Raw genomic sequence first — 27173 nt, forward strand, 5'->3', positions numbered from 1 at the left:
TTATTACTTTGCCCGCAGGGATGAGGAGAGGCTCGCTATTTTATTCTAATGCTTATGACTATTGATGAGGATCCCCTGGAAGAGAAGGATTAGTTACTTAACTGTAATCCTAGTTCTCTTCCAGGGGTATCCTCATCAAAGTCATAAGCACCCCTCCCGCCTCCCCGGGCAAAGGACATTCTTTAATAAGGAGATATTATTAACCTATTTCTTACTTGGTTTTTTCAGTCTCTGAAAAGAACTGACCTAACTGTCACCCCTGAGGCATGATGGGATACAGGGGGTCATGAGTGCCTTAAAGGCACAGTGTCAGTTTTTGTATTACATTCAGCTACAGGTTAGCTTTTCTGTCTTTTTAGACTGTGTGTTTGCAATGCAGCCTAGGAGCTTTTTATGCTTTCAGTGAGTTATAAGAATTTCTACTGCTATCTGAGCATTAAAACAGTTTCTAAACAATCTTTGGTGTTGTTTCTCATGTTTCTAATGCATATTATTCATGTATGGTGGAAATTCTTCACAGCATATTTCAGCTCTGATGTTATTTGGCTGCTATTGCATATTTGTGTGTGTGTATATATATATATATGTATGTATGTATGTATGTATGTATATATATATATATGTATGTATGTGTATGTATGTATGTATGTATATATATATATATGTATGTATGTATATATATGTGTGTGTGTATATATATATATATATATATATGAGTATATATATGTGGGGCACATATAATATAGTATTTCCGGGGTCCCGTGCATGGGCGGGAATATTCTAATGCTTATGACTTTGATGAGGATACCCCTGGAAGAGAACTAGGATTACAGGTAAGTAACTAATCCTTCCCCAGTATTGGTAGCTTTCATAGATTCCCATGCACCCACCCTCCTCCCCTGGGAAAGCTCAGCCTTATTGTACAAAGATTGTTGCTGTTCCACAACGGCTACGAAAATTTGAGGCTCTGAGGCTCTCTCGGGAAGGTTCTATGTGGTGAGGCTGCTCTGATTGGTTATTGCAAGAATGTGGTCTCTTTTACAAAAAGAGGTGGATAAGCTACAAAATGAGATGAGGCCTAGGCCTTTTTTTCACTTTTGTGCTTACTACTATGGTATTTTTTATTTACTGAGGCTCCCATTCCGACGACGGGGAATGATACAAAGCATGGGAATCTTTGAAAGTTACCAATACTGGGGAACCAAAGTTACAGGTAAGTAACTTGTTTTCTTCTCAACTATCTCACTATAGGTATTCAGTTCAGAAGTACTCAGACTAATTTTTATTTGCAGGCTTTGCAATAGTCGTGCTTGAGCTGCTTTATATGCTCCCTTTATCTTTCATTCAATTTGCTATATTTTATGTACAACTGACTTTTCTTGATTATGAGCAAGTTTTCAAGACAAAATTTTTAGTATTTTTAAAAGTATGTTTCTTGACAGGTTTACTATGCAAAAAAGAAGAGACGGCACCAACAAGGTCAAGGAGATGATTCTAGTCATAAAAAGGAGAGGAAAGTGTACAATGATGGCTATGACGATGACAACTATGATTACATTGTGAAAAATGGCGAAAAGTGGATGGATCGTTATGAAATAGATTCTTTGATAGGCAAAGGTTCTTTTGGACAGGTAAGTTCATGTCTCTGGCATACATGTTCACTTAAAAGAAAAGCTCTCATACAAACTCACGTTTCATATTAAGTTGAACACTTTAACCCAGAAGTAGGTATGACATTGATTAGTATTATCATAGTACCTCAACTGAAGTAGATTGATCTTCATGCTTGTCTGTGCAATTAAATAAGATGTGCAGTGCAGACTTTTTTATTTAAATAACTAAATAAAATTGAGCCCCATCCTATATTAGGAAACTAGCAGGTAACTAAATAGCATTGTGGTGGTGGTGTGCTAGCGACAAGACAAACTTTTTTTAATGGTTACTCCAAGCAATGTGACTGGTACAAAGTATCAGAATTTGCATGCTCTGTAGCAGTGTTCCTCGGGTGTTCAACTATTATTTGGTTCTCTATGTCCAATATTTAGGTTTCATCTTGCTTTTTTTCATGCTTAGGGTTTCTCATGGATACTTGTAACCACAGGTTCATCACATTTATAATATCCCCGGGCGTAAAAAGCTGAAGAGTGTTACAGAAGTGTTCCCTCCTGCTGATAGATGGTACCATGTTTTTTCTCTAAAGGCAGGCACAAGCCGAGTGAAAAATAGGACGGTTGATATCTGGCTTGGAATCCATATTTCTTTAGAATCATCTGTTTTTCCCACCAGTCCTAAAACATTACAGAATGGAAAGCTACACTTTCCATTCTGCCCATCACACTTAATATCTCTGTTCTATCTCGTAAAGTCTTTCTTGCATTATGCAGGACCTCCTTGATGTTGAGAACATTCCTCCGTGGCGATGAATGGGTCGACCTGAGACGGGGTTGGTGATCCATAAAAGGAGACTCAGTTGGCCACTCTGAGGTTTTCATGAATAGGGTTGCCATCATCCTCACTGTCCTTTGTTTTGGTTGGCCAAGCAAATTGCTGTCAAGGGTGCCTGGTTGTGACCCTATATGTGGGCCTTTTTGAAAGGTATTAATCAAAGTCGTGGATCTTCTATATAACTTTGAAAACCTCAATATCACATATGTTGAATTGCCAGTGTTGTAGAATGCCAAACGCTAATGCTTGTTTCTGATGGATTCTTCTGACTTCGATTACTGACCTTTAGAATATTTGCAGGTGCCAGACTGGATATCGAAAATTTAGCAGCAGTGCTTCTCCGCTGCTATAGATGGTGCTTTGTGGCTCCACTGTGACCCCTTACTACCCAACAAGTCATGGATCGGAGTTGCATAGAAGCACGATGCCGGTGCACTGATGTCTGTTCCTTTCCTTCTGTAACCATCAGTGCTGATCTGGAGCACCACTCCCAAATTTGTCAGCCTTCAGAATAATTCCAAATCTACCACAGACATTCAGGGATATTGATTTCCCTCAAAACCACACAGGAGTCCAGCCATGCAGCTGCTGCAGGAAGCAGATGTCGGTCCTTGCCTTGCATGATGTGGCTTTGGTACGTGGGCTCCAGCCACAACTTGAAGTTGTGTGATAAAGAGCCCTCATGCATCTAAAGGCGATCTGGGAGTAGGTGGTATAGCATAAGAAAAAATGCTGTTGAAACATAAGACCCACTTAAACTCGCTCGGATGCTTGCTGTCCCATACAAGAAACTTGCCCCGCTTGATGTCCCATACACATACTAAGCTTTATGGTACGTCTCAGTCAATAAAACTGTATGCACTAGTAAGCTAAGCGAGACTAAACTTCATCCCACTAGTTAACAGGTAGACCGCACAAGGACGTCTGTTAAATGAATTATACCTCACAAGTGTCTTCTGACTCTGTTGTCAGGCGTCTGATCCTGGTGCATTCCAATTCCCTGGATCATCGTCAACCTTGCAGGCTATAGCTGCTTTCAAGGAGGTGGTGCTGCCCTGGATAGTCTTTGGGCACCCATGGAGCTGCATGGGGCTAAGGTCAACTTACTGTGGTCCTCCCTCAGGGTCAGGTGACTTCATGATACCCGTTCCTTGGCCTTTTCTGACACTTGCTCAAATGTCCTTTTCTGAGTCCACTGCAGTCCCTTCTTTACCAGTTCTAGATATGACGTTGATGCTGGTCTCTGACTCCAAGCTGTATCGACTCCTTTCAGGCCTGCACCAGGATCAGTCGCCTGAGATTGCAAAAGTGCAACTACTCAGATTACTCTAGATTTTAATCCTCCTTCTTTGCGTCAATGCCACTACTATCGGAGGCCTTTTCTGATGGCTACTTCTAACTTTTTCAAACACGATAATTTTCCATCACTGAATATGGCCAACCCGAGACCGCCAATGTAGCTTAAAGGAACAAATGGTACCTAGTGTGCAGCATATAAAGAAAAAAAAACATCAAGACACTTGACTTAGTAAACTCACAAGAGGGCACAATCAACATTGAGCCTTAAGGCAGAGGGACAGGCAAGCTCTGCACCAGTGTCCTGACTGGCTGAGTAGGAGGAGGAAGAGGGGGAGGGGAGGGAGGGAGGGTCTGGCGCTGGGGTTCAGATTCCAAAGTAAGCAAATAGGCCTGACTGGTTGCCAAATATAATTTCAGTCTGGCAGGGGGGGATGAGGAGGGGGCTACTATGTGGCAATATGGCATATACTTGTTATGGAACAATACGTAATGCCGTGGAGCCAAGTCTTGACAGTTGGGCGAAACCCACTGTCCCATTGGAGAGAAAGCTCTCTTTTCCAGTAACCAAGCTATAGCTTTGAACCTTACGGACATTTGTTGGGACATCAGAATCATTGCCTGAAAGGTCGATCGTGTGGGAAGGTAAAAGAGTATCTATAATCATACGGAAGAGGGTGTTAAACACTACAGTCCAAACAATTGCAGTATGGGGACATGTCCACATTAAATGAAGAAAGTTTTCCTCAGGAAATGTGCATTTGGAACACAGAGGACCCAGAAGGGGCAAGTCTGGCAAGGCCAGATGGGATGATGAACGATCTGAACAAAAACCGAAAGTGGAGACTCATGTGACGACGATTGGGGGATACTAGTTTAGTTTGCGCACAGCAAAAGGGCTAGTACTTGTCAGAAATAGAAGGACCTTAATCTTTCTCCCACTGCAATTGGACCTTGCTGTCCTCGGGGACATTGGAGGGTCATGCATGCGCAATAAAGTTTAGCAACCCTTTGGGTCCCCGTTGAGTGGTATTAACACCTGAGGAAGTAGTCTGGATACAGGTGATAAGTGGGGATGCGGGAGCAGAGCGTCCCATGTAGCTGCCGAAATATGAATCTGTCCATGTAAGTAATATCAGCAAATCTAATGTTATCAGAGTGTGAGAGCACATGGCCAACCAGGTATAAATCTCCCAGAATATGAAGGTCGTTTGTTGGCCAATTTTCTCAAGGGTTAAGGGCAGCCATGGAGGTTGTGGGAGAGGAAGGGCAGGAGAGTTTAAAGTCACAACCCAGGATCAGACTAAGCTTTCGCAAGGCCCAGCATGTGGTAAACAATGTCTAGACAACCAAAGGGTCTTACCTTAGGCCCTGCGGTAATGGAGCTGCCATGTCCAGCCAAGTCCAGCTCTGTTTTGTCATAAGGTAGACAGGCATTTGGATTGTACCAATGATATGCAAACTGGGCCTGAGCTACAAGGAAATATGTCTGGAAGTGGTGAACAGCGAAATTATCTGATCTAGTAACAGGGACAATCTGTTGGCCACTACTTTGACAAGGATCTTATTGTCAAAAGTAAGCAAGGAGAGACAATACGACCACAATGCATTACCTCAACAAGCATGGGGGCTCGAGATCGCGCACACTGTCTCAGGAAGCGCAGGCGATCTGGCACTGGCCGCTAGCCAGAGGACTGACTATAACGGCTACCCATCTACCAGGTGTGCAGAATGCTCAGGCGGACTCACTCAGCAGACTAGTTCAGGAAAACCACAAGTGGGCCTTAAACAACAAGGTGGCTCCGGTGCCGGAGGGCCCCAGAGGATCCAGGCCTGGATCTGGATCGACGCCGGTCGATCTAACTGCACCTTTCAGGCAACAATGCCCCCAGCGCCGACCCCAGCCTCCCACTTGGACACGGCACTGGACCGCACGTTTGTGTCTCTGTTCATCTCTGGTGTTCCTATCAGACCTGAATGGCAACCAGAGGAGGGTGAGGAGGACTGGGAGGGGTCTGTGGACCCTTTAGCTGACTAGCTTGAAGAGCAGGACTGGAGAGAGGACCTAGGTGACGCCAGTGGTCTCGATACCTCTCCAGACTTTAACATGCTCCCCCCACCTACCGTGGCTACGGAAGTGGGAGCTTTATAAACCGTGGTGTTTAGTAGGGAGGCTTAAGCCTTGGGCCTGGAGCTTCCTACTGTGGCAGTCAGGACTAAACTCCTGACACAGGTGATTCAACCAGTGGTTGTCTCTTTGGAGCCCCTAATGCCTTTTAATGAATCCCTTACCGACGTCCTTCTGGGCACTTGGTCCAAGCCCAGCACAGGGGCTCCTCTGGAGACGATGATTGACAGACACCACGCCCGGCCCCAGGCGACCCACTTTTCTTCTCCCAAAAACCAACACCTGAGAGCTTGGTGTTCCAAGCCTCGTCCTGTAAGGGCACATCCCCCTACTGCTCCCCCAGACAGGGAATCCAAGAAGCTGGACCACTTTGATAAGAAGATGTTTTCTTCCGCTAGCTTAGCGCTGCGCTGCGGTCGGTGAATACCGCATGCCTCTTGGGCCGTTATACCTGTACAGTGTGGGATACTGTTGCACAAGTGCTGCCACAGTGCCCTGAGGAGGCCCCGGGCCGTTCTCACCCTCGCAGTGGCAAAGGGTAGAGACGCATCTTAATTCACCATCAGATGTGGGCTGGATACCGCGACTCACTGAGCTGAGCGGTTTCCAAGTCAGTAGCCCTGAGGCGCAATGCCTGGTTGAGGACGTCTGGTTTTTCTGGGGTTGTCCAATCCACCTTACCAGACTTGGCCTTTGATGGCCATTGCCTTTTTGGTGATAAGGTCACGTGCTTCAAGAATTCTTGGGCTACCGCCAGATCTTTGGGCTTTGTGGCAACCTCTCACCCCAAGCAATCTGCTTTTCGGCCCTTTCGAGGCCCAATGATATCCAATGGGGGATAGGGTGCCTCCGGTTGGTGGCTGCTCACGAGCAACCCACAAGGTTGTGGGAGCAAAACTCCTGGTGTTAGGCTCAGGGCAAAGTGGGAACCGAGTTAGCACCCAAAGTTCACCAGCAGAAGCGGCTGGGTGCTGTTTTGGCTTCGGGTAATCTGTTTTCAATGGGGATTCTCTGATTGCAATAAAGGCTGCAGGCTCAGGGACAACGATCTTCTGGAGGTGACCACTGGTTGGAGATGTATGTTGGGATGCCGTAACACCGTTGGTTGGACCACCCAAGGCCATGGGACGTCTGATGCAGTGTTTTTTTTAGGCGTCTGGTTTTCTTACCAGCTCCGGTTCCGTGGGGAACCTCCAGAAAGACTGCAGGCATCTATTAGAGATGCTAGGCAGGTCGGAGAACACCACAACCCAGGTCAGGATCGCCACATCTCAGATCAGGATCGCCGGGGAGACTGGCTCGTGGTGTTGGGCCACATTAACTCAGTCTGTTGGTGAGCAAATCCAGTGCTCATGGGATCAAAGACTTCGTTTTGGAAGGCAGGGCCGGTCCTTCGGGTTCTTTAGGGCGGCTGGCTGCAGGACACACAAGGATTTCGCTCGAGCAGGTTCAAGGAGCGGACAGGCCGGTAGAACTGGGGCCAAGTCAGTGGGCGTTCTCCTCTTCTTAGTTCACCACGGCTTCTTCAGTCCCTCTCCTGGTCGGTTTTCGTCAGACGAGGCAAGGTCCGAGGTAGCCCCTAAATACTAGATCTAGGGGTTTTACAGGTAGTAAAAGGTCTGGGCCAATGGGTCCCTTCCTTGGGGTGAGTACACCCCTTATTATGCGACCCTACAGTGGAAGTGGGCATATGCCTCTCACTGGTTGGCTGGGTCCCCCATCTGCAAGATGGCGAGGACTGAGAGTTGTGCTTCACCTTGCCTCTCCCACCTGAGGGGTGGGGTTGGCAGAGGTGGGCACACCTCCCTTCCTCATTTGGTTTTTCTGCTGATTCTCCCGCCCAAAGTGAGGGTTAGAACCGGTGGTGCCCAGTTGCTGGAAGCACCAAATGTCTGCTGTAGCTCACAAAGGTGTCACGCCTTTGAAGCTTCATCTTTGTGGACCCTGTCCATCCTTGGGGAGGAGGCTTGGCACCTCGTCCCAGGATGTGCATCGATTCAGAGATGAGCAAGCGCTCAACCCAGGGGTCCAGAAACATGTCTAGCGGTGGCAGCCTAGGCAGCCACTCAGACAGGTCTCTAGGAGTTGGTCGTGTTTCAAGGGGCATCTCTAAGATGCCCTCTGTTGTGCATTTTACATTAAATCCTACACTGGCATCAGTGTGGGTTTAATGTGCTTAGAAGTTTGCAGTAAAGCCAGTATGGTGCTGTGGAGTTGGTAATGACAAACTCCCAGCACAATATACTCTTAATGGCAGCACTGCGCTTACAGTGCCCAGAAATGGACCTGGGTACTGTAGGGGCAAAGGGCTCATGCACCAGTACCCTCACCACTGACATAGGGCACCCAGCTAGAGGGGTGACTGATGTATGCCAGGGAAGTGTTTTGTGGGCATGGCACACAGATATGTGCCATGTCAACTCTTCACTTTGTTTTTGCACCAAGACACGCAGCCTGCCAAGGCAGTCTGTGAGTGTCGGGGTACAGGGCCTCCAAGGGTGGCACAATAAGTGCTGCAGCCCTTAGAGGTCTTCCCTGGTCACAGTGCCCACCATACCGCTTACCAGGGGCTGACTGTAGGAAGGTGGATACCTGACTATGGTTGCCCCCAACTTTTTGCCTGGTGTTTTGCTGGTTTTCCGACTTAGTTGGCCTGGGACCCTGCCAATCAGGACCCCAGGCCTACTGCTCTCTCGGTAAAATGGATTCCATGTACCCTAGGTACATATCCAATTGGTACTGGGCCACCTTATCAGACCCTGTAACTCAGGGCATAGGTGTACCCAGGGCCTATCAGGAGCTGCAGCATGTATTATGCCACCCCTGGCTGGCCATCTAAATCTGACACAACTGGCTGCACGACAGCTGGGGCAAGGTGGTGTAATCACCCTTTGCTTTAGATATAGTATACCTATATCTAACCCTAAAATGGACACACAGATTCCTATCAGTCACTCCTTTGGCAGGCCTTGACAATCCTGAAGGCAGAGTGCTTGGAATCGTGTGAGCTGGTGCTCTGGCATGAGCTGAGCCCGTTTGCAGCTTGCGGAACCAAGTCCTAATAGCTGTTCCATGATAACGCATACCATATACTCTTAAGTGCATTATAATCCTCGCGGTTATATGCTCTCTTTGGTATCGCTTTATCAAAACATGTCGAGTAAGGTGTCATACGAATTGGAATACTAACCCCTCGCCAATTCTGGCGACGGGGTTAGCATTCCACCCTTCTAGAGGGACACGACATGTATGTAACTGTGAACCCCGGTTAAAGTTAACTCAAGCCTCAGCATCACAAAATGGATGCTGCCACCACAGACACAAGTCTGACCCCCTGCAGCTGGGAGTCCTTCCAGCGAGGGGAGCTTAGACAAAGGGTTTCCTGTCAGGGGCGGTGCTAGCACCATCCCAGACAGGGTTTTGTGTATCCTGGGTAGGCAGGGCTTTACAGGAAGGTGACTGCAAGTGGCACCCCGGTGCTCACTACGCATAGGCCGGCTAGAACCAGTTCCAGGGGCACACCAGCCCCTGAGCTGGGGAAAGTCTGGCATGGGAGAGGGGTGTAACCACCCCCCTTCCTGGTCCCACCCCTAGGGCAGGACCTAGTCGTGTACCCACCCCTTTCTTTAGGATAAAGGCAGGAGCGGGGACCCTTCCAAATTAGATCATCTTTGAATTAAGAAACTACTTTCTACGAAAGGAACTCTCGACTTCTTCTCAAGATTTCTCCCTTGTGACTAAGGAGTAGTCACCCTGCACCCGCAGGCACCATCTAAGAACACTGCGGTTTGCTGCACGTCCTTCCTCCGGAATCCGACTGACCAGCACGACGAGACCCAGCTTCCCTGGCACCTCTGACCTCTTCCTACCTCTACAGCTAAGCTGAGAACCGTAGGTGCGACGAGACCTTGAGGGACCGGCCATCATCAGAACTGCACGACTTCTATCCAGCACGACCGCCGAGGGATCCTCGTGTGAGTGCTTTGGGGTCCGAGAAGCCCCAACCCTGAGCAGCTCCAGCACCGAAGTCCAGCCCTCCAGCATCCACCAGATCTGCGTGGGGCCCTTCTGCTTTTTGCTGCTCACTGCGTTGTCTGGCTACTAGCCCGCTGGCTTGTGGCCTTCCCGACGACGACCGACTACATCACCACTGCTGGTCTGGTTGCTCCAGACTGGCCCTTGCTCCCTTCCAAAAGAGGGGCACCCCTGACCCTCCTGGTCCACTCCAGATGCCATTTTGAGTCCACCGCGTGGGGTTGAATTTGCCAAGACTTGTTGCCCCAATCCTGGGTCCAGCGACGTCGACAGCAGCAACCATCGTGGGACAGCTCGCACCTCCATCCTGGTCGCCGACAACGCCTCCTGGTCCGTGAGACTGCAGAGCCCAGCGTCGCCCACTCACCTGGTCGAGATGACTCCATCCGGTGCCATCCTGGTGCCCATCTAATCACTGGCTAGTGATTCAGAACTTGGTCCCCTCTGCTTACAGGTGTCTTCCATCTTCGATCCAGGCTTGGATCCACCGAACAATCTTCACTGGTCGCCTGCCAGCAACTTCTTCTTTCAGGCTCCATAGAATGCAACGAGGATTCCCGACGTCTTTTCAGACCAATGCAGCTGCAGCCCCTGGGCTAGGTAACTTCGGCATTTCGGTGCCCCAGCATAGCCTCACTATCCAAGGGTCCAGATCCTTTTTCGTTTTCAGCCTAACTAGTCGGATTCGTCCGATATCCTTAACTTTGCTTTTACTAGCCTCCATAGACTTTGTCCCGCATCCCGCGTGAGAGTGCACACTCTGCACCCGAGTCCCCTAGGCCTCCTACTAGTAATCTGAAGGTTCAGTAACGTAGTCCTAGCGATTCCAAAGCCTATTAGTCCAGTACTTACCTGCTAGTAAATTCGCATTCCACTTTTAGAGTATATGGTTTTTCGTGCCCCTCGGGCATTTGTGTAAATTGTGCAACGTAAAGTATTTTCGTAGGAGTTTTGTTGTGTGCTTAGTACCCTGTCCTCATTAAGAGTACAGGGCTGTTGTGATCTAAATAAATACAGTGTTTATTTTCATAACACTTGTGTGGTGTCCTTTCACTTGGTGTTCAAGGGGTATATGTGATGGTATAACAGCTGGCTTAACACGCCCTCTAGAGTTTAGCCCGAAGACTGCTCTTGTCCATGCTACTAGGATAGCTGGTCTATCGGTTGACTTACAACCAATCATCAATAAGGGTTGTTTGGACTGATACATAGTGATCACTAGAATAGTGAGCACTGCATATCAGGCCAACTTCTCACAGGTTAGTTTTTGGGGGAAGAACACAGGCCCTGGGAACCTGATTAGCAGGGACCCAGGGCACACCAGGGAAAAGGGCATCATAAGTCTGGCAAAAAGTGGGGGGTTACTGCAACAGAAACCCGCTTCCCTACACTGGATCCCGGAGCATATATAAAAATACATATCTATGTGTAAGTTTAGACAAAACAAGTACAGAGTACTTCCAAAACATACATATGTACATGTATACATAAATATGCAGCCTAATGTACTTGCAAAGGCTAATATGCCAAAATTACATGTTTTTTTTAGAAAGAGAAAATGGGCTCCAATATAAACACTGCAACAGAGAACATACACTGTAATAGTGTTCCAACACAGCCGTTTATTTTCAGAAAAAATGGCAAGTAATAGCAGGCAATTAGCTCATAGTCTGCATAGAAAACGTCACAGTAACAAAATTACTGGCACCCTTCCTTTAAGGATTCCAAGGACCTACTCCTCAAGTATTTCGCCACAGGGGCGGTCGACGTCTAAGACGGCACAATCGATGTCGGCGAGACATCGTTCGACTCTAGAGACAAAGAACCTGCAGTTACTTCAGAAGAAATGCCAGAAAGACTCAGATCGATGTGAAGGATGCATTCGATGTCAAGGGAAGCCTCTTCATCCCCTGGCATTAATATCATCCAGGCTATACCGCAGGAATTTCCGGTTCAACTTGAAAAGTCTTCTCCTGTCAATCCTTCAAGGTGGCTAGAACGCATACGACACTGGAAGGTTCCCGGTGCTGCAACCGGTTGCAGTTGTCCAGGCTCGGATTTCTCCAGAACATATTCTCCCTCCAGAGTCTCTGGAGGGCCCCCTCCTACTGCATCCAGGAGAAGCAGGAAACAGAACGGCTAGGTCCCCATCAGTCCGATGCTCACGATCTCGGGAGCGTTCCCGATCTCGTCATTCTCCTACCCCGAACAGGAAGCGAAAAAGGTCACCATCTTGATCCACTTCCACAAGGTCTTCTATAAGAGACTATTCTCCAACAGTATATTGTTTCACCTGGCAGAGGTGAAGACAATCACAAACGACAAGTGGGTTCAGAACATTGTGCAGAATAGCTATTTGCTCAGTTTCAAATCCCCACCTCAGCCAGTTCCTCCACGAGGCAAATTCCTTCAAAATCACCTCTTGTTGCAGGAGGAGGTGAACAGTTTTCTGCAAAAAAATGCCATAGAAACTGTTCCGGTTCAATATCGAGGACAAGGCATATATTCTTGTTATTTTCTGGTCCAGAAAAGAGGTCCCACCCGAGAATGCAGACCAATACTCGACCTGAGGCTATTGAACAAACTAATCCGCAAAGAGAAATTTTTGATGTTAGCCCTGCACCAGATCTTCCCTCATCTAAATCCGGGGGCCCTGGATGTGTGGTATAGACCTGCAGGACGCCTACTTCCATGTTCCGGTGTCCAAGAAACATTGAAAGTTTCTGACATTTCAAGTGGCCCACCAGCATTTCCAATTCAGGGTTCTCCCATTCGGGCTCAAATCAGCCCCCCGGAGTTTTTCTAAATGCATGGCAGTGGTGGCAGCTTTTCTTCTCAAACTTTTTTTTACCCTTATCTGGACGACTGGCTCCTGAAGAGCTTGTTGCCCTCTCTGCTTCAGTCATCTATCATACTGTCTCTAGCTACTGGGCAAATTGGGCTAACCAGAAGATTCTCTACCTGGGTGCTTAATTGAATACCGTAAAAGCAAGCGTGTGTACTTCAAAGGAGAGGTTATCCTCAATCAGAGAGAAATGTCGCAATCTTCTTATCTCTCAACATCCCACAGCCAGACAGGTTTCTTTGCTTCTGGGTTCAATGGCGTTGTGCATCTTCATCGTACCGGACGCCTGATTAAACATGCGTCCTCTACAGCAATCTCTGGAGGACCAGTGGATGCAGACATCAGGTCTTTGGGAAAACTGTGTGTTTCTCCATCCATTGGCCAAGGATTCCAACAGATGGTGGATGAAGCGTTCCCGCCTCTTGAAAGGAGTTACATTTCACCAGGACCCTCCTGACGGATGCTTCCGTTCAGGGCTGGGAGGCTCTTATGGGTCAGAGGGGGAGCGAGGATATCGCATCAACCTTTTGGAACTGAGAGCGTTGCATCTCAAATCACTGTTCCCTTCTCTCCAGTCAAGCTTACTGTTGATTCAAACAAACTACACCACAACAATGTATTATTTGAACAAACGGGGGTACCAGGTAGAGACCTCTCTCTGGAAGCGCAGACCATCTGGAAATCGCTTCTTGCAAGACATTGAAGTGTAGTGGCTATTCACCTTCCAGGAACTCTAAACGTCCAAGCAGATGCCCTAAGCCGGGACTTCATCGAAGCTCACGACTGGGTGCTCAACAACGAGGCCATGCAGGACATCTTCCAGCAATGGGCAGTGGAAAAAACATCGATCTGTTTGCAAATGTGGCAAATGCCAAATGCCCCGTCTTCGCATCCAAGTTCTACCAACCAGGTTCATGGGGCAATGCCAATTTGCTAAAATGGTCTCAGACATTTCTATACGCTTTTCCACCAATTCTGTTGATTCCTTTAGTGATCAACAAATTCTACAAGACCAGCACCATAATGATCCTGATAGCTCCAGAGTGGCCGCGTCAGTGGTGGTACCTAGACGTTCTTCAACTTTCAGAGGTTCCACACAAGAGGTTACCATGCCGCACAGGGTTGCTGACCAGGAACGAGAGGAAGGTGTTTCATCCCAATCTCTCCTCCATGAGATTGACGGGATGGCTCCTGAAGTACTTCAGTACGGACATTTAGACTTACTTTCGGAATGTATGAACATTCTCAAGGAAGTCAAGAAACCTTCCACTCGGGGGGAGGAGCCAAGCTCGACAGCGTGATGGCCGCACGGTAGCTCGGCTCCGCCGACCTCTCTGCCCAAAAATGACAACATTTTATAGATGAAGGTCTGCTGATACTTACCACCCGTCCTGGTGGCTCCGGCGTTCAGTGGGTCCGCAGCGGTATCCTTCCAGGAAGTGTGGCCTCCGGGGGGTGGAGACCGGGGCCTTGCCTTCAGCGAGTAGCCGGCGAGACGGTGTCGGCGGCGACCTCAGGTGGAGGACGGAGGCCCGCCGGAAGAGGCCGTTGTGCAAAAAAGCCGGAGGCAACTGAACGCGCCTGGGACTACCGTCCGGTGGTCCAGAGGTGAGGTGCGGCATGTTGTGTGTGGGGGACGCCGTGTTGGTGGCTCCCCCCCCTTGTTGCCTTGCCCGGCCATTCCGAACTTCATCGCTCGGTGGCGGAAAGTGGCTCCGGCGGAGCGGTGGCGCTGGCGGGTCCCCATCTTTTGGAGGCCCTCATTTCTGCATCGAGGTTGCAGTTTGGATGCTTGAGGGGGATCCCTCGGAGGCCCTAACTGTGAGCCCACCCCAGGAGTTGGTTCCGGAAAGACGGCGCTGTACTCGCAAAATGGCGGCTGATGCCGTATGCTGTGGAACGCCCCGGGATGTCGATGCTGTGCCTCTGCACTGTGATGGGGCCTGCACTGGGGAGCGTGAACCCACGATTGGCGACGTCCTACGAGCGCTGAAGATTTGGCAAGTGACCTTGGCCTGGGATTCTTGTGGGCAAGATAATGTGGTGACCGCCATTGCTCCTGGGCCGTTCCTCAGAGATGCGATTGGGCCCGAGATGGTTGCTGCCTGTTTCCCGCATTTTGGTTGGGGTAACGATGTCCTGGTTCGCAAGCGGGAAGATTTGCTGGTGACCATTGACTCTGATGTACGTGACTGCCGTAAACAGCTTTTGCATTGCCATCGGCGGAGGAGATCCCATGGATTGCTTCCATTGGCCGTTCAGCGGCCGCTTCACGGCCTTTTCTCTCCTCTTTGTTCTATGCCCGCTACTTCGACATACATCGTGGCGATAGCTAAGAAAGGACTGGAATGAGCCCGGTTCTTAATCCGGAGGACTGCTGTTCGGTGTGTGGAGTTATGGACTGCCTCCAATTGTGATAATTTTGTCGAATCCTTAATATGTATGGCTATCTGAAAACGTGCCAGTTAAGTTTTGGGCTACGTTAATTGTTTGTATGGGCGGGGGGTGGGGGCCGTGCGCCTTGTTACATGGTATCCTCCCTCCTGGCTTTCCTTTTTCCCTTTTTATCTGTTTTCTTTCTTCTTCCCTACATTATCTCTTTCTATATTTCGGGTTCATGTTTAGGGCGACAGGCACGCTGCTGGGAGGGGTAGGCCATAGCCTTGTGCAGGGTGGGGTGGGTGGGTTGTGGTCTATTAGATAGCTACTTGTTTCTATGGCTCTTTTGTGTCCTTTTCTTGGGTCTCCATGACTGTGCATGATTCCCGCGGGGTGAGTGCCTGGGGCGGGAGGATTGGGTATTCCTGTGTAATATGGTACTTTTAGGTTCTGCTTATTTTGACTTAGCCGCCCGCCCCTAAGAATGTTTACTGTCTGGATTGTTGATCGCCATTATTGCCGTGGGGCGGGCACAGTAACGTGGAGTCCCTTCCTCCTTTTTTCTGTTTTTTTCGTTTTCTTTTACTCTCCGGGTTGGGCTGTATAGTGATTGCAATTTTATCCGTCTCATTGATGATTTGATTATCATGAGAGTGATGTTCTGCTTGGCATTGGGCACATGAGGTTGCGGGTGGACACTGGCCGAAAAAGAATTGCAAGGGCATCTATAGCTTGAACTCTTTGGACTATTCTGATGACAGATCTATAGGTACCCTATTATAATGTTGTTGGTTCTGCTCCCCGCCATGTGTACCAGGACGCTTATTATCCAACCGATCCTTTATTCTTTAATATAAAATTAACCTTCTGTGATCCTGTGCCGGGGGGTTACACTAAGTTAGCATTATGGACTTGCAGCACTGTGTAGGATTGTGTAACCACTCCGTACTTTTTATTGATATTGGTGCTTTCCAGTTTGTTTTGTGGCCGGCCTCTGGGTTGTAGGCTCGTATTTGTATGCAACCATCTACACAAATAAAGGTTTTCAAAAATTAAAAAAAAAAAAAGAAACCTTCCACTAGGAAATCGTACGCTTTCAAGTGGAAGCGATTTTACTTGTGTATGAGCAATGGTCCTGATTCAGCTCGGGGGCAAGAGCAGATGATCTTGCCGTATTTGATACATATGGCCACATCTGGCCTGCAGTTCTCCTCCATAAAAGTTCATTTAGCAGCTTTCACTGCTTGCAAAAAGTATCCTACACAGGTTTCCTTTTTCTAAATCCCTGTAGTTGAGGATTTTCTTGAGGGGATAAAGGAGGTTTACCCACTGATTAGGTCTCCATCTCCACCTTGCGAGCTTAACATAGTTCTGGCTAAATTGAAGGGTGCTCCTTTTGAGCCTGTTCACAAGGCTTCTCTACAGCACTTGCCATGGAAAGCTGCTTTCCTAGTCACCATAACCTCTGCAGGCAGGTTAGTGGATACAAGCTTTGTGTTTTTTTTTTTTAACTCTTTATTGTTGACCATAACGAAGCATCGCAATAAGACAGGGCATTTTCATATCAGTCAATTGTTCTATTTTGTTTTGCAATGATTGTAGGAAGGTGGATATCTGACTATGGTTGCACCAACTTTTTCCCTGGTGTTTTGCTGGTTTTTCGACTTAGTTGACCTGGGGCCCTGCTATTCAGGACCCCAGGCCCACTGCTCTCTCTGTAAAATGGATTCCATGTACTCTAGGTACATATCTAATTGGATACTGAGTCACCTTATCAGCCCCTGCACAGCATACCTTAGGTATCCAGGGCATAGGTGTACCCAGGGCCTACCAGGGGCTGCAGCATGTATTATGCCACCCAAATCTGACACAACTGGCTGCACGACAGCTGGGGCAAGGTGGTGTAATCACCCTTTGCTTTAGATATAGTATTCCTATATCTAAACCTAAAATGGACACATGTATTCCCATCAGTCACTCCTATGTCAGGCCTTATCAATCCCGAAGGCAGAGTGCTTGGAATTATGTGAGATGGTGCTCTGGCATGAGCTGAGCCCGTTTGCAGCTTGCGGAACCAAGTCCTAATAGCTGTTCCATGATCACGCATACCATATACTCTTAAGTGCATTATAATCCTCGCGGTTATTTGCCAACTTTGGTATCGCATTATCAAAACATGTCGAGTAAGGTGTCGTACGAATTGGAATACTAACCCCTCGCCAATTCTGGCGATGGGGTTAGCATTCCACCCTTCTAGAGGGACACAACATGTATGTAACTGTGAACCCCGGTTAAAGTTAACTCGAGCCTCAGCATCACAAAATGGATGCTGCCACCACAGACACAAGTCTGACCTCCTGCTGCTGGGAGTCCTTCAGCGAGGAGAGCTCGGACAAATGGTTTCCTGTCAGGGGCGGTGCTAGCACCATCCCAGACAGGGTTTTGTGTATCCCAGGTAGGCAGGGCTGAGAGGAAGGTGCATATGCCGGCTCAAACCAGTTCCAGGGGCACCCCAGCCCCTGAGCTGGAGAAAGTCCGGACAAGGGAGAGGGGTGTAACCACCCCCCTCCTGGTCCCACCCATGGGCAGGACCTAGTCTCGTGCCAGCCCCTTTTCTTAGGATAAAGGTAGGAGCAGGCCCCCTTCCCAAATTAGATAATCTTGAATCTTGAACTACTTGCCACGAAAGGAACTCTTGACATTCTCTGAAGACTCTCCCTTGTGGCTAAGGAGTAGCCACCCTGCACCCGCAGGCACCACCTAAGCATCGCGTTTTGCTGCACGTCCATCCTCCGGATCAAGACTGACCAGCTCGACGAGACCCGGATTCCCTGGCATCTCTGACCTCTACCTGCATCATCAGCCCAGCTGAGATTCGTGGGTGTGACGAGACCTGAGGGACCGGCCATCTTCAAAACCAGCACGACGCTTAACCAGCACGACCGCCGAGGGATCCTCGAGTGAGTGCACTGGGGTTTGAGAAGCCCCAACCCAGAGCAGCTCCAGCACCGAAGTACAGCCCCCCATCATCCACGAGATCTGCGTGGGGCCCTTCTGCTCTTTGCTGCTTACCGCATTGTCTGGTCACTTGCCTGTTGGCTAGTGGCCCTCCTGACGACGTACCACGACGATTTCACCGCTGGTCTGGTTGCTCCAGACTGGCCCTTGCTCCCTTCCAAAAGAGGAGCACCCCGGACCCTCCTGGTACCCTCCAGACGCCATCTTGACTCCACCGCGTGGGCTTGCCTTTGTCAAGGCTTGTTGCTCCAATCCTGGTTCCAGCATCGCCGACAGCAGACACCCTCGTGGGACAGCTCGCACCTCCAGCCTGGTCGCAGACAACGCCTCCTGGCCCGTGTGACTGCAGAGTCCAGCGCCGCCCACTCACCTGATCGCGGTGACCTCATCCGGTGCCATCCTGATGCCCACACAATCACTGGCTAGTGATTAAGAACTGAGTCCCCTCTACTTTCAGGTTGTCTCCATCATCGATCCAGGCTTGGATCACGTCGAACATCTTCACTGGTCTCCTGCCAGCAACTTCTTCTTTCAGGCTCCATAGACTACAACGAGGATTCCCGACGTCTTTTGAACCCTATGCAGCCGCAGCCCCTGGGCTAGGTAACCCGAGCATTTCGGTGCTCCAACGCAGGTTCACTATCCAAGTGTCCAGATCCTTTTTCGTTTAAAGGCTACCTAGTCGGATTCGTCCGATAACTGTAACTTAAGAAACACTAGCCTCCATAGACTTTGTCCCGCATCCCGCGTGAGAGTGCACACTATGCACCCGATCTCCCTAGGCCTCCTGCTCCTAACCTTAGGGTTCAGTAGTGTAGTCCTAGCGATCCTGAAGCCTCTGGATCGTGTTACTCACCTGCTAGTATTTCGCATTCCACTTCTAGAGTATATGGTTTTTCGTGCCCCTCGGGCATTTGTGTAAATTGTGCAACTTGTAGTATTTTCGTAAGAGTTTTGTATTGTGCTTAGCTCCCTGACTCATAAAGAGCTCAGGGTAGACTTGTTATAAATAAATATACTTTATTTTCATAACAACTTGTGTGGTGTCCTTTCACTTGGTGTTCAAGGGGTATATGTGATGGTAAAACAGCTGGCTTAACACGCCCTCTAGAGTTTAGCCTGAAGACTGCTTTTGTCCACGCTACTAGGATAGCTGGTCTATAAGGTTGACTTACAACCAATCATCAATAAGGGTCGTTTGGTATGATACACAGTGATCACTAGAATAGTGAGCACTATATATCAGGCCAACTTCTCACAATGATGAACAGAAACTCTCGTCTCGCAATAAAGAACTATCGTCTCTGCAGTTATTCGAATGAAGGCATTGAGGGATATGCGTGATGAGCAACCACCATCGGCCGATTTGTACATTGACCACATGTAATATAAATTCCCTCCTGCCTACCGAACCGTATTCTCAAAACAATAAACTTCCCCCCGCAACAATCCCCCCCCTCCCACTAACCCACCCACCCTCTCCTGGTCGCGGCAGATTCAGCTAGATGATCCACTAATGTGAAATGATATGAGGCGTTAAGCTTTGGTTCTATTATATAATTTTCATGCATATCATCTGGCAGAGGGGGGGTTGAGGGGCAACCACCCCGTCATCTCTCTACCTTCCGATCATACCCTTACAGTCCAATCTCCTCAGGGGTACTGTCCACTATCCTCTCCAATTCCATCATCATTGCTTCCCATTCTATCGCTATAGGATGTTTCCTATGACCTATCTCTTCCTCCCTCCTTAAAGCCGCACTCTCTGTCTGACCACACTGGATCATATCCGACTGCCACATAGCTGAAGTAGGGGGCCTCTGGGATTTCCACCTCCTAGTTATACATCTGATCGCTAGGATCATAGCCAGGTCCAGGAATTCTATTTTTTCCTTCAAAGCCTTACCTCCTCCTGAACCCCACTAAACAATATAAGATTTCCATCGGGACAGGTACTTGTGTAATAGTATGTAGAATCTGACAGAGGTCAGCCCAATAACTCTGCAATCGCAGGCAAGACCACAGCATATGAACAAAATCAGCATCTTCACCCTGGCATCGGGAAAAACAGTGTGAGGCAGTGGGGAACATACGGTGGAGTCTCCGGGGTGTTAAGTATGCTCTGTGTAGCACCATTGTCTGAATAAACCGGAACTTATCATTACGTGACACCCTTTTCGGGTGCTCCAATATAAACTGCCAGTTTTTGTCTGTGAGTTCTAACTCGGCATCTTGAGCCCATATCTCTCTAAGTGGGATTGCAGCATGTTCTAGAAGTCCCGTGTAGAGCCAGTGCACCAGGTGTCCTCCCTCTCCCATATGGTACATCAACTATACCAGTTCGTGTTGTGTAGGTTTTACTCTCAGAGGTGCCCAAGTGTTCTTTATATAATGTGTGACTGCGGCATGTAGTAGGTACAATCTTGGAGGGGCTCCCGTGATTTGCATGAAGGAGTCGTGGTCCAACAACGCCTCATCGCCAAAAAAGGAACCAACCTCTTCCGTGGCCCCTCCAAACTCGTAACGCAGTTCTGGTAAGATTACCCTGCGGTGTGGGGATACCTAACAATGGGATATTGCTGCGTAAGGAGGTATCGTGGACGTGTATGAAAATGTTTTCTTCCAGCACGTTAATACTGTGTAAGAGGGGGGAGCAGTCCAGGGGGATCCGGGCTTTCGGTAATAACAGGGAGTGGAGTGCCCCACGATCCAGTTGTTCTTTCGTAAGGGCAATCTCCTGTAGGTTTTTCCCCGCCAGCCAATATGACAACCACTACAGCTGGCTGGCATAAAAACCTCTGAAATCCGGCACTCCCAGTCCTCCAGAATTAGTTCCTAATTGGAGTTTACGCAGGCTAAGTCGTCTCCCCAGATAAGGGAGATCAACAAGGTATTGAGAGAGGCAAAAATGTGTTGAGGAAGAATTACTGGGATGTTCACAAAGTAGTATCCATCACCATTTTAGAAATGGCCACCCTACCCATGACAGACAGCGGTAATGATTTCCAGAAGTTCACACTGCCCGATGTCGCGTAATAGCACGTTTAATGTTCCCGTCAATTCGGTCAGCGGGTTTCCTATAGATTTGTATAGCCAAATATTTAAAGGACACAGGGGCCACCGGAATCCTATATGTCCCAAAAAGAATACGGGGAATGATATACCTTCTCTAAAGAAGAACCCAACAGATTTCAGTGGGTTGGTCACCAGGCCCGACACTGTCTCGAATTGCTGAAAAAGGTCATGGATCGCCGAATGATCTGCCTCTAGATCTCGGAGGTATAGCATGATATCATCTGCGTAGATGGATATCAGATGCTGTGTCCCATCTACCGGTATGCCCATCGGACCAAAAGCGCTCCGCAACGCCAGCGCCAGGGGTTCCAGTGGGAGGACAAATAAGATCGGGGATAGGGGACAACCCTGTCGGGCGCCCCTGTGCACTGTATATCCTGCGGACACATACCTGCCCGTACGGGCCCTGGCCGTGGGGTTAGTATATAATAAGCGTATCCATTGGATAAGGTTGTCCGGAAATCCGAATTGTTGCAGAGCCTCAAACATAAAGGACCAGGACAGGGAGTCAAACGCTTGTTTCAAGTCAAATGCTAAACAGCCCGCTCTCGGTAGATACGGAGCCTGGGGCCGACATCAAGGCATGCAGTCTGCAAATGTTCAAGGAGGTACTGCGTCCTGGGAGAAATCCGCATTGGTCAGGATGTATGAGTGTAGGGAGATGAGGTTGTATCCGTACGGCAAGTGCCTTACTAAGGATCTTGTATTCCGTCGATAACAGGGACAGAGGCCTATAATTACTCATGTCAAGATTATCCCTATCTGGTTTGGGGATGGAAGCAACCAGTGCCTGCATGGTAGACTCGGGTAGATGCCCCTCTTTGAACGCCTCTTTGAATATTGTCTCAAGGACTGGTACCAGGATGTCTGAGTAAGTCGCGTAAAATTCTACCAGCAGCCTGTCCAAGCCGGGGGCCTTATTACGATTGAGGCACTTGATCGCGGCTCGGATCTCATGCTGTGTAACAGGACCCTCTAGCGTCTTTTGTATGTCCTCAGATAGTATCGGGAAGTGAAGATCACGCAGGAAGTCAGCACCTTGCGCCGAGTCCTCCAAGCCTATGTGCGTATAAAGACCGCTCAAATGAGCGTAAAAGGCATGATTTATCTCTGCCTGTGTACATACCAGTGTACCCGTCGTATCACGTATTTGTGTTATAGTCGGCGGATCTGGCCGATCTCGGACCAGCCTGGCCAAGAGTGCGCCAGATTTATCAGCTTCTGTGTGTTGTCTACGTAAATATTCTTTATAGTCAATCGACCGTAAGGTTTCCAAAAGCTCAGCGTGGTCAATGTATCCCACCTGAAGGTCACCTCTTTTACCCGGGTCATTACTAGCCTCTCGCTCCAGGGTCTTCAATCTATCCTCTACCTCACAGAGTTTCTTATGGACTTCTTACCATGCCCCCACTAGTTGCCCTATAGCCGCCCCCTGATCACGACCTTCATAGCATCCCAGACCACCAGGTTCGAAGAGGTATAATCCCAATTAAATCTAAAATATTCCGTAAGGGCGTCAGACAAGGATGCCCGAAGGAGGGGGTCTTCCAATAAAGAAGGGTAAAGTTTCCAGGTGAGAACCGGAGTTGGAACCCTGCCCCAACGAAGTGTAACAGTTGAGGGTCTGTGGTCGTAGAACGTTTTTGCCAAGTATTCAGATGCCTCCACATTAGGGATTATTGACCTTGAGCATAGGAACCGGTCAATCCTAGTGTGTAGGTTGTGTAAATGGGAATAAAACGAGTATTCCTTATTGGTGGATGTAACTCTCGCCATTCGTCTAATAATATCCAGCCCGCCGCCCAGGTAACAAAGAGGTCGGCCAATTTGGTAACTCCAGCAGCCTGCATGGGGGGATGAGATCTGTCCATATCTACATTCAATACCGCCTTCCAATCTCTGCCCAACACCCAGGGTACCTCCACCCAGTCTGATAGTGCCAAACCCAATTTAGTTAAAAACTGATCTTGGTCATAATTTGGCGCGTATATACTTCCCAGGACTATTAGTCTCCCATCTAGTGTACCTTTAACTAAGATATATCTGCCCTGGTCATCTACTTTTCTCTCCACTTCTTCAAATGGTACCCCGTGACGAACCCATGTAGTAGCGCCCCTGGAGAAGGCAGAGTATGTGGTAGAATAGACCATGCCTCTCCATTTCTTTCTCAATTTCTGCGTCTCCGTGACAGTCAGATGGGATTCCTGTATGAATGCAATCTGTGTACGGTGTCGGAGGAGGAACGCGTGTATTCTGTTACGCTTTTGGATAGTCCCCAACCCTCGCACATTCCAGGTGAGAAATTGGTATGTTCCTGTAGACTCCGCCATGTGTATCTCTTATCTCGTATAAAGTAACCAATATGCCAGACGACGTGTCCACTGCTCGTAGTGACCAGGAGTCCCTATACCCCAAAACCATAGAAAAACTCCAACCAAACTCGGCACAGCATCGAAACACTGCTGGGCCCAACAAGAAGTACACCAACAAATCAGTTCAGAACATGGTGCATACGCCAATGGGGGGGTGGCTGACCTTCAACACCATCAAGTCATAGTTCATGGCTAGCTCCGATTGCTCAACGGCAGGTCATCCCGGGGTACCAGGATGTATGACAGCCCTTAACAGAGGAGGGGGGGAATGGGGGAGGGAGACAGGATATGTGAGCAGCCATGTTGGGTGCAGGCCCCGCCTTAGAACAACATCCTCCCCCCCCCCCGCCCCCCCCAAATCCCAGGGAAGGTGGTAGGTACCAAGTTTACGATTCCCCCACAACACATCCCAAATACATCCGAAGTAACACAGCATTACATCTGGGGAAGCACAACAAGGAGATGAGCTATGGCGGCTAGTGCCATTTACAAATAAAAAGGATACTCTTTATGTTGCCGTCATAAGTCCATATCCCGCAGGTCCAACATTGTTCTCAATTATCTACAAGATCATCAACAGTCCTGGGTGTAATTGTGGGGAAAAGGACAGCGCTATGATCCAAATTATAGTGGGTTGTACTATCCTCAGAGTCCGTGTCAATCTTGTCCGCCACCTCTCGAATGGCCTCGACCGTCGCCAGTGCTCCAAGTTGGCCCTCCTTCTGCTGCCTCTGCGACGGGCCCGAGCGGCCACCTCTCCCACCAGGCTCAAGGGACCCCTCCAGCTCCCGACCTGGTTCATCCATCATAGACAGTCCCGAACGTCTCTGCGCTGATTCAAGTCCATCCGCTATATCCATTACTTCCAGCCATTCTTCTACGTCTGAGGGGCTTTCAAAAAAGTGTGTTTTCTGGTTGTGAATAACCTTCAGCCTGGCCGGGAAGAGGAGGGTATACTTCAGCCCGGCCTTCTGCAGTCCGCTCTTCACCTGTTGGTACGACGAGCACTGCTTCTGGACCATATTGGTGTAATCTGGATATAGGGAGATTCTGTGGTTTTCAAACTGTATTAGCGACTTCTCCCGAGCCTTCAGCAACAGGAGATCATGGTCCGTGTAGTTGAGGATCTTCACTATCAGCGGCCGAGGAGGCCGGCCAGGACGAAGCAGACCCGTCGGGATCCGATGCGCCTGTTCGATACAGAAGTACGGGGACAGTCCCTCAGAAGTCACATGGTCCCGGAACCATTGTTCCATGTAGTCCGCCGCTAGAGTCCCCTCGCATCGTTCCGGCAGGCCTATCACGCATATGTTATTGCGGCGGTTTCTTCCTTCTGCATCTTCCACTCGATCAATCAATGAGGTGACCTGCTGGTTTTGTATAGAGCAAGAGTGATCCGCCACAGTCTGCGCGATATCTGCAAGAACCAGGCCCTGGTCTTTAACCTTGTCTGCTAATTTCCCATGGTCCGCTTTCAAGAGGGACAAGTGAGTAGTCAGGACCCCCATCTGTCTTTCCATCGCCGCTCTAGAGTCTCGTATTTTCTGTAAAATCAGATTCAGCTTGTCCGGCGGTGGACTCCCAACATTCTCAGGTCCCGTCGCTCTAGGCAAGGTCCGGCCTTCTCCTACCCCAGATCCAGCACGCGTCGACTCAGCATTTCCTGGACCCCCCAGCTCCTTAGGCCCCTTCCGTACCATGACACCGACGATAGAGGTTTAGCCTCCTCTATATGGGTTATCCCCTTGAGAGTTCCTGCTAGGGTCAGCCGCACCCAGCAGCCTCCGCAATCTTGTAGAGGGTCAGCAACTTCTAGAGCAAAGGTAGAGCAAGCAGGCCTGGGAAAGCAGAACAACAGCAATGAGGGCTTGATCACAGGGTCACAGCTCCCAAGATCGTCGACAAGCTAAAAGGGGTGCAGCTGCCAGCAAAATGTCGCCGAGATCACCCACCCTGATGACCTCAAGGGGGCACCACTCGCAAGGCGTTGAAGAGGAGAAGGCCTCAACAACCAGTCCAACTGTCAGCAGAACACCCGGCCGTCACGCTGTAGCCAGGGGGGGTCTTCCAGCCCCAAGTGCAAGCAATTAAAGCCACAGGAGCAGGGTGTGGGCTTCCCCCGCAGCACAGTACCGCCTGCCGCGCAAAGCAGGGCGACCTCGGGGCCCACCAGGCTGTTCCAGCCCGCCGCTAGTCAATGTTCAGTTTTCAGGCTCCAGTCCATAAACTGGGGACTAGGTACTTTGTCTTCGGGCTGCTCCCGCCTCAAACTGCTCTCATGGGTTGCGAGAGCAAACCCTGTGGCCACCGCTGTAGATAGTATTCAGAGGGGGGGGGTGAGGACGGGGGGGTGGGCCCGCACGTCGAGGCGCCGGTCCAGTTATCTGCCTTCCCCCTACCCCCCTCACCTCCCCCACCCAAGGGCTTACCACCCCCTCCCGGAGCTCCCGCTCCGCTCCCCCAGCCGTACAAAAGGGGGTGATGATGGACAGAGCATCTGAACCAATCAAACACTCACACCTGGTAAACAGATCTGGTTTAATCCATCACCGTTCTTTAGCCCACTCTGCCACCCCAGTTCAGACAGGGCCATATGCAAATCAGTCTGACCCTGTGCCTCATGCGAACAGTGCAGCCCGAACTGCCAAGCCATGTCTTCCCTGGACCGGAAACCAGCTTCCTAAGACCGGTTTCTGGCATACCAGCCGTCTTCAGCCAGGCTTGCTTGAATCCAGTGGCAAAGTGAGCAAGGGACTCACGTCTGAGCATACCCTGCCAACTTATGGCGAACAAAGCGGTACAAAAGGGTGTGTTGATGGACAGAGCATCTGAACCAATCAAACACTCGCACCCAGTCAACAGATCTGGGTTTAATCCAGCACCGTTCTTTAGCCCACTCTGCCACCCTAGTTAAGACATGGCCATATGCAAATCAGTCTTACCCTGTGCCTCATGGGAACAGTCCAGCTCGAACTGCCAAGCCAGTCCCAGGATGCTTGTGTTCGAGGCATGTGGGCTGCGGAATTCATATCTGTGCATAGATCGCCGCCTAGTGTTGGGTCCGGATGATCGCACATTGTTGTCCTGGAAGAGTCTTCGAAGTATCACAAGATAGGTGGCTCCTCCCCTGGACTACAGTGCGCATGGGCATCGACTCCATCCACACATTGTTTTTTTCCGCCATTGGGTTCGGATGTATATTGGTTCACTCTAGTCGGAATCGATATAAAACTTTCTTAAGGCCAAAAGGCCTTTAGCTTTTCGTCGGTATAGTCTTGCGTTCGGTGCCCGATTCTTCCAGCTCAGTTCCGAGCCGGATTCCAGAGAGCCGCGTGCTTTCGATGCTGAAGGCCCAGTCGACGCCAAAGACCTAATCGACGGACCATCATGGAACGGAGTCCGTTCAAGAGATGTCCCATATGCAACTCCAAGTATCCCCACATCAATGTCCACCCGGTGTGCAACAAGTGTCCGTCGCCGGATCATGATCAAGTTCAGGGATTTGTATAGCGCACTACTCACCCAGAGGGTCTCAAGGAGTTTGAGGGAGGGTGTGTGCATTACTTATCGAAAAGCCAGG

At 49.4% G+C, this 27173-nt stretch overlaps 1 protein-coding gene across 2 annotated transcripts in view; it reads left to right on the forward strand.

Moving 5' to 3' along the window:
- Positions 1–27173, forward strand: part of DYRK1A (dual specificity tyrosine phosphorylation regulated kinase 1A) — a 700909-nt gene that overhangs the window by 357820 nt on the left and 315916 nt on the right. For both annotated transcript variants that reach the window (XM_086935409.1, XM_086935410.1), the window contains exon 6: positions 1443–1631. In XM_086935409.1, the coding sequence (XP_086791535.1) occupies positions 1443–1631 (189 nt within the window). The remainder of the gene's footprint in view (positions 1–1442; positions 1632–27173) is intronic.

The sequence above is a fragment of the Lissotriton vulgaris genome, chromosome 8 (assembly GCF_964263255.1).
Source record: "Lissotriton vulgaris chromosome 8, aLisVul1.2, whole genome shotgun sequence".
NCBI classification, from domain to species: Eukaryota; Metazoa; Chordata; class Amphibia; order Caudata; family Salamandridae; genus Lissotriton; species Lissotriton vulgaris.